The sequence below is a fragment of the Hydra viridissima genome, unplaced genomic scaffold (genome assembly GCF_058129835.1).
Source record: "Hydra viridissima isolate aposymbiotic clone 2 unplaced genomic scaffold, HvirCarnegie_v1 scaffold_8, whole genome shotgun sequence".
In the NCBI taxonomy this organism is placed as follows: Eukaryota; Metazoa; Cnidaria; class Hydrozoa; order Anthoathecata; family Hydridae; genus Hydra; species Hydra viridissima.
The window spans coordinates 12,110,269-12,118,229 of NW_028324307.1; the positions used below are offsets into that span (position 1 = coordinate 12,110,269).

At 30.2% G+C, this 7,961-nt stretch overlaps 1 protein-coding gene and 2 pseudogenes across 1 annotated transcript; all 3 read right to left on the reverse strand.

Moving 5' to 3' along the window:
• Positions 1–1,476: 1,476 nt before the first annotated feature.
• On the reverse strand, positions 1,477–2,452 carry LOC149885136 (52 kDa repressor of the inhibitor of the protein kinase-like; annotated as a pseudogene).
• Positions 2,453–2,480: 28 nt separating this feature from the next.
• LOC149885137 (uncharacterized) lies at positions 2,481–5,322 on the reverse strand (annotated as a pseudogene).
• A 1,812-nt stretch (positions 5,323–7,134) lies between these two features.
• LOC149885138 (uncharacterized) lies at positions 7,135–7,584 on the reverse strand. Its single transcript, XM_090094635.1, has one exon. It carries the CDS (start codon positions 7,582–7,584, stop codon positions 7,135–7,137), a length of 450 nt encoding a protein of 149 aa, XP_089950761.1.
• Positions 7,585–7,961: the final 377 nt, after the last annotated feature.

Here is a 7,961-nt window from a genome sequence, read left to right on the forward strand (position 1 = left end):
CCTGATTACAACCTTCAACTTTTGCAATGTGTTGTGGACTTAAACAGTAAACATATGTGAATTTATCTGGAATGACAGAAATTGTAGCATCAGAATGTGTTCTTTATACTTGCTGAAATGAATTGACCAGAATAAAATTCCGTTTGTTACCTTTATTTGTCTCTTTCATGTTTTGGCTTAAATTCATGATATGGTTAAAACTTACACCCTAGTATATCCACTCTGCCAAGTACATGGTTGTGGTACCAATGTTGCAAACGGTTGCTGTTTCTACTAATAGCAATAAAAAGCTTCTCAACATAGAAAAAAACAAACAACATGTTAAGTTTTGACAATATCTATATTGCGAAAATGAGAAGTATGGCCCAAAAACTTTGAATGTGAATATCTCGCTCGGACCGCCATTTTTGGTTTTGAAATTTCTTGTGGTGAACCTTGTACCGATATACTATTTACCCCTAAAAGGATTTCCAGGGGACATGAAGTTGGTATTAATTGTCATTTTTACAGGGTGTGTATTATAACGAAAGTGTTATAAAGAAATGAAATTAATGGAAGATTTCAAATAAAGGTTTAGCGAAAAATGTGAGAATGCAGACAAATTGATGAATAACTATTATTGTATTGTACGCTGGTTTTTTTTATTAAAAAAAAACGGTTTGAAAGTTACATTTTCTAAATTTGAATTGTGATAAAACAACTATGAGCTAAGTTTCAAAATTTTTTTTTTAGGAAACAAAACAGTTGAATTCCTTTTTTAAATTTTGTTACAAAAGTACATTACTTGCAATATAGTTTACTCTCTGATAAATCAAAAAACGGCTGGTTTCATAGCCACAATTAATTGCGCAAGATAAACATATTTAACGACTTTTTTAGCGTAAAAAACCATGCTATTCAGTGGCGGATCCAGGAAAAAAATTGACTGTAGTAAAAGTAAAACCAGAGAACCTTTTTTTTTTTTTAAAAAATAAAAAACAGAAGTAAAACCAGAAGACCTTTTTTTTTTTTTTTCCTAAGATACTCTTCAAAAATTTAAAAAGTTAATAAATGTAATGTACAATAAATGTAAAGAAAAATAAATTTCATAAAAATTAAAAAACTCAAAACCTTTAAACTTAACAAAACCTTATAAGATAAATATAACAAATAGTAATAAAAGTATTCATGATAGCATCAAAAAAATATCCTGTAAATATTCTATAAATAATAAATAAAAATATCCTACATATATTCTCTCTCTGTCTCTCTCTCTCTCTCTCTCTCTCTCTCTCTCTCTCTCTCTCTCTCTCTCTCTCTATATATATATATATATATATATATATATATATATATATATATATATATATATATATATATATATATATATACAGATTAATATATATATATATATATATATATATATATATATATATATATATATATATATATATATATATTTATGTAATCAGTATAACTTTGTAGCAAATGTATCTATTAATCGGAATTCAATATATTTTTTAATTCCATTTTTCTTGGAAATGCAGTCGCAAATTCATCTACAACAATATTCAAGTCAATTTCAATATCTCGATGAATGTGCAACATGGCAATACCATTTAAACGACCATACTCCATAGTATTGCGCAAGAAAGTTTTAATTCTTTTTTAAGTTGATAATGATCTTTTGTATGTACATGTTGTGACTGGTAATGTGCAAAGGATTCGAAGAATAGTGGAAGTATTGGGAAACGTATGGTCATCACATTTTTGTAGTGAATCTAAAATGGTTTTAGGAGCACTATCGGAGTGATTTGTCCAGTAAACTTCCTACATATCCAACTCAGCATCAAGATAGCTTGGTTCTGGTAAATCGTTTTGGTATGTACGAATAAATTCTTTTACTTTTTTCCTCCACTCCTTGTCAGAAATTAAATTTGATGGTATAATGGAGAAACTATCTAGCAATGCTAAATTTTCTAAAGAAAATAAAGAATCTAGCTGTATTAGAATGTGATCAAGAAAAGGAATCGAACAAGTTACAAGATAATATTCACTTATACCATCTACTTCATGGTTATCACGTTGTGTTTGTTGACCACATGTTCTTGGTTTAGATGGCATTGTACTAGTAATTGCAGCTATGCTAACATTCTTTAAATTTTCCACATCTTTACGAGCTTTTGAGAAGTCTTGATCAACTTTTTGTAAAGTTTTTGTCAGTGGTCTTATATGGCCTAATAACTTCCTAACTATGATTAAGGTGATGATAAACTTAAAAGAACAACATATTGCCACATATGCGGAAGCATCACCTCTGGATTTGTAGCTCCATATCACATCTTCTTTGATACAAATAAGAGATGCAACTATAGCCGGATATAATTCAATAAAGGCTTCAAGACCATCATTTCTTTCAATCCACCTGGTTCTACAAACATTGATTGTCTTTTGAAAAGATGACGTCGGACATAGCTAACTAATTTTTGTAGATAGGTCTTCTAACCTTTTTGGAGAATTATTTTAAAAAATCAGAGATAATTCGAACATGATCCATCATATCTCGAATGGAAGAAATTGCACATGCTTTGGCAACACATAGATAATTTGATGGGAAAAGCAGTGGATGTACGGAGCTTTAGGAAAATCTTTTAAAGTTAATGCTGCTACACCACAAAGAAGCTCAGCTATGTTTCCAGCCCCATCGTAACCTTGCCCACGACAATAAGACATTTCCAGACCAAGTTTATGTATACTTTTCTTGACCTTGGTTGATAAAGAAACTCCACTCAAGCCAGAATTGCAAGAAACAAATTTTAGAAAATCTTCCTTTACTTGATAGCATTCCTCCACATATTGAACAATTACAGCCATTTGATCTGTTTTGCTAATATCTGAGGCTTCTTCAGCTAAAATAGAAAAAAACTTTGCTTTTTTTATTCTGTCTGTCAATAGTGATTGAACAACACCTACACAAATATCAATAAACTCATTCTGCACTGTCTTTGATCTATAAGTAGCATTTTTAGGACCATCTTTAAAATGGTCACTCAAGATCTTGTCACCGCATAATGCCATCAGATCTAATAAGCATTGGAAGTTACCAGCATTTTTACATTGCTCAACCAAATGTTTGGCATCATCTCTGTGTCCTCTAAGCGGTATATTCTGCCTACAACAATAAAGAACTGCACGTGATATTGAAAACAAAATTTGCCGATTTTTAGAAATATTATCAGATGGAAACTTATTGAGTTGTAAATTAATTGGTATGGCTTTATTACTCATTGCTGCTTGAAAGTCAAGCATTATCTGTATTGAAATTTTATGCATTGGAGAAGTGTTATTATTTGATAATATTCTTACATTTCCAATTGACCAAAGCCGATATGGTAATTTATAAAATAATTGAGTAGTTAAAGAGGCTTTACCGAACAGAACACAAGAGATACAGAACAACCCATCATAGTATTTTGAATATCACAACCATGAAAATTTTTTGAACCAAACAGGGTTACATTTACGACCATTAGTTTTAGGAAATATATAGTCAGAAGGTGGCACCCATACGTTCATTAGAAGGTAATACTTCTCATGCTTTGATAATTTTTACACTTTGTCTAGAAACAACCCAATATCAAATTTGTAACATTCATCTTCTGTTGTTGACTTTCCATAATTTACATGTAGTTTTGGAATTATGACACCTGATATCGATTTTTTAAATTTATTATCTAAATCTAAAGATGAATCAGACACAGACAATGGTTTATTGCTCACAGAAAAAAAATTCTTAATAGTCGATGAGGGTTTGGTTAAATTACTTTTTTGAACAGCAGAACAGTGGGGTATTTGAACAAGTTGGGTATTTGAAGTGCGTTTTTCTCCCATTATAACAATATTTTTTGCAGAATTTAAACTTATTTGAGTACAAACTAAAATATTTCGAAATTCTGGCAGAGCACTTTTAACAGATACCAGAGGCACACAGTGATTAGGTTTGAAAAAAATGCATTTTTCCCATATGTGTAAGATTGCTTGGAATTCCTTTTTTTGTGTCAAAATTGTACTGTAAGTAAATTATTTAATTGGGTTTCTCGAATTTCTTAAATGACTGTGGGTACAATGTACTTCTAAATAGATATTCTAGACATGCATCTCCTGTAGTAGGATAATAGATTTTTAAAGGAATCTAAAATAGAAAATAAATATATACACAATAATATTCATGTTATAAAACAATAAAATTCAAATCAGTTTAAATGTTTTATTATACAAATAAGAATATACTTTTAAAATATTTGAGACAGACATCACACAAACTAAAGATGGCTAAACACCAGTTTGAGAAATATTTAATGCGTCAGCCAAAGTAGCATCAACTTTAGACTTTTTAGCCTCAAAATTAACGTGCGTGTAATTGATTCGTAGAATAATGTTAACATGCAAATATGTTTGGAATAAATCATTTCTAAAAATAGAAACTGTGTTATATGATATACAGGTGACTAATGCATTTAATTGTCGTTTTTATGTTTTAGTATCATTTGGGTACATTGTTTTATAAATTGTTTTATAAATTCTTGTTTTATAAATTCTACGAATCAATTACACGCACGTTAGTACATGCGACATTGGAGATACCTAACAAAAAAGCAGATCTTTCTGATCGAAAAACATCACTTGAATGCCCGAGACGAAAAACAGGATGCACAGCAAAAAAATTTGCGTTTTTGTATAACTCAATTGCACAAAGTTGCCTAAGAGTTGGTGCGAGTGTATTTTTCCCGATTAAAGCAAAGAAGACAGCAGAAAATAAACAATTGCCGTCTTTAGGAGTTCTGGACATAAGATTTAAATTTATATGCATACACACTCACACACACACATATATGCACACATTTATTGATTACTATATATATAGAATTGCAATGGCTAAACATAGGGTATTCAGGTTTTAGTGCTTTGACTATAAAACAAGACGTTTTACGAACTTTTGGAATTGTTTTGATTATAAATCAAGAACTTCTAACTAAAAAATATCTGTTTATCCATTGCGCTGCTCAGCTAGAAATCAACAAAAACTTTAAAAAAAATATTACCTGACAGGCACCATGGAATACGCTTTTTCGTCTATAGGTTTATCAGCATACAACCTTGCCAAAAAATTACTTGCTGATCTATAAAACCATCGGCTGCACCAGACAATTCATGCAAAATATATATTCCCTCAGAGTTTCGCTGGCAGAAATTGTTTAATTCGGCGGTGTTACATAATTTAATCTGATCTATTAAAGAATGATTGTTTGCTTTTAACGCTTGATACAGCTCTATTTCTTTCATTAAAAATGTTTATAAACCATTTGTAAAGTAATACTAATTCAACCAAGTACAATTTTGGTTTTTTGCTGCACTTGCTACAGGTTCTCGGTTAATGACTTTTAGTTCTTATATAAGACCTTCTTGTTAATAAAAAGGTGATACTAATTATGTATTCAATATTATAAATGCACGGGGGTAAACTTAGAGTTGTTTGAAAACATGACAAACAGGATTTTGCTACAGTTGCAACACATAATTTGCCATTTTATTTCACTCCCAGTCAAAATTAAGTAGCTACGCTGCAAAATGTTTGACATTCTTACAAAAATTTATGAACTTGAGAGATAAAACCCTATAAAAACTCGGGTTTTTTTTGACGAAAATTTTATTTTTAGATTTAGTAAAATTAGTTAAGCTACGATAGCGGCCAAAATTTGATCTAAAATTTTTTTGTTATTTTACTTAAAAATATATATTTTTTTTATATGTGTGTAGAAATAATAGGAGAGAAACTGTAGTAGCGTCTAAAGTAGAAAGGATTTTAATTTTTTTAAACCATTTTTATTTTGTTTGTTTAAGTTTTTCTTTTAGCAGTTTTGTTTTTACTAGCAAAAAGCAACCCGTTATACGGGTTATGGTCGATCTGTTACTTAAGTTATAGTATTCTATTTTTAAGAAAGAAAATAGGGGTATGGATGTTATTTATAGTTATACTAATGCTATTTCCATAAAATTGTTTTTACATCTTTGAAATTTTCGTGATGCTATTTACTTTTTTTGTTCTTTTTCAGAAAATTTAGAAATATAAATTAAAACTTCGTGCCAACACTGACATAGCATGTCACATGTTCTTGTATGTAAAGGTTAAATTTTGTTATGAGGATTACAGTTCTAATGAAAAAAAAAAAAGAAAAAAAGAAGGTAAAGAGAATTGTTTGTAAATATATTTTGTATCTTTCAAAATTTTCTCGCGTCATTTTTAAAATTAATGTTTGCAAACATGCATTTTTGATATGTATGTGTACTACTAATTTGGGAGTAATTAGTCAAATTTTTAATAAAAGAATGGAAATGATTGGCTGGAAAGTAATTGGACAAACTAAATATGTCGTTTAAAAAAAGCACTTTCTCAACAAAGGATAAATTTTCAGCAATTTTTATAAAGATTTCTGTTAAATAATATACATAGTGTTATATTCTGTTACATAATGTATGTAATCTGTGCATAATCCTAGTACCTCGTTGGAAAACCTTTTGCCACAACGACAGCATTACATCAACGTGGGATTGAATGAACCAAATTAAATAAAACATCAATTTGTGTTTTATATAAATATAAGGTATATATATATATATATACATATTTCCTCCCAAGTGCGCTTAATCAACTCAAACAAATCATGCTGATTAGATGGTTTCCGAACACTAATTTTTTTCTCAATATGTTCCCAAAGATGTTTGATTGGGTTCAGGTCCGGAGATTGTGACGGTCATTCCAAGATACGAACTCTCTTTTGAGCTAAAAATTCCGTGACTAGCTTGGAGGTGTGTTTTGGATCGTTGTCGTGTTGGAAAGTCCAACCACGCAACATTTTGTCTTTTGCATGTGGCAGCATTATATCTTTGATTATTCCTTTATACATGTTTTGGTCCGTAATGCCTTGAAATCGATAGATTGGACCTACTCCATCACGGCCAAAACATGACCAAATCATTATTGAACCACTACCATACTTTACTGTAGGAACTTGGTACTTAACATCATTTCGAACACCTATTGGACGTCGAATATATTTATTACCATCAGGAACAAACATATTAAACTTTGACTCATCACTCCATAGTATTTTCAACCATTGGTTTGCTGTTCAATTTAGCGAATTTTAACCGTTCTCTACGATTTTTTGCAGAAACAAAAGGTTTTTTAACAGGTTGATGGCCAAAAAGGTTGTTTTGTCTTAAGCGACGCCTTACTGTTGCATAAGAGCAAGAATTTTGATGTGACTGAGTAAATTCTCTATGAATTTCTTTAGCACTCTTGCGCGGATCTGCCTTTGACGATCTTACTACAACATTATCTTGGCGAAAAGTTGTTGATTTCGGGCGTCCTGACTTCGTTGAAACTTGGAAGTGACTCCGTTGTTGAAAAACTTTTAATGTATAACCAACTGTTGATCGCAGAATGTTCATATCTATTAACAGTTGCCGCACAGTCTTACCATTATTAGATGTATGTACAATCAACTTTTTCAGTGCTTCGCTTAAATATTTATTATGTCCCATTGCAAATTATTGATAATTGAATGTTTTTATAAAAATCTGCCTTCAGAAAAAGAAGTTAAAATAGTCAAAACTAAATCAACATTGTTAGAATTTAGTTTGTCCAATTACTTTTGAGCCAATCATTTCCATTCTTTTAGCAATTTTTGAGTAATTACTTTCAAAAGGGGATTTTTGTTTTCTTTTTCATAATTGTAGTATAATTTGACATGTTTATGCAAAATTTCATTTAAAAATGTAAACTCCATGAAAAAATATAACCAATAAGGTGTTTGTGCAATTACTTTTGCTACTGTATGTAGACATTCCTTATCACTTTATATTTGATGAAAAACATTGTAAATGGAAGGTTAGACAAAGGGGTGATAGTAAGAATGTAT

Bases quoted from the DNA above. Each gene is read 5' to 3' on its own strand.
- LOC149885138 (XM_090094635.1), bottom strand. From the start codon at position 7,584: ATGGGACATAATAAATATTTAAGCGAAGCACTGAAAAAGTTGATTGTA.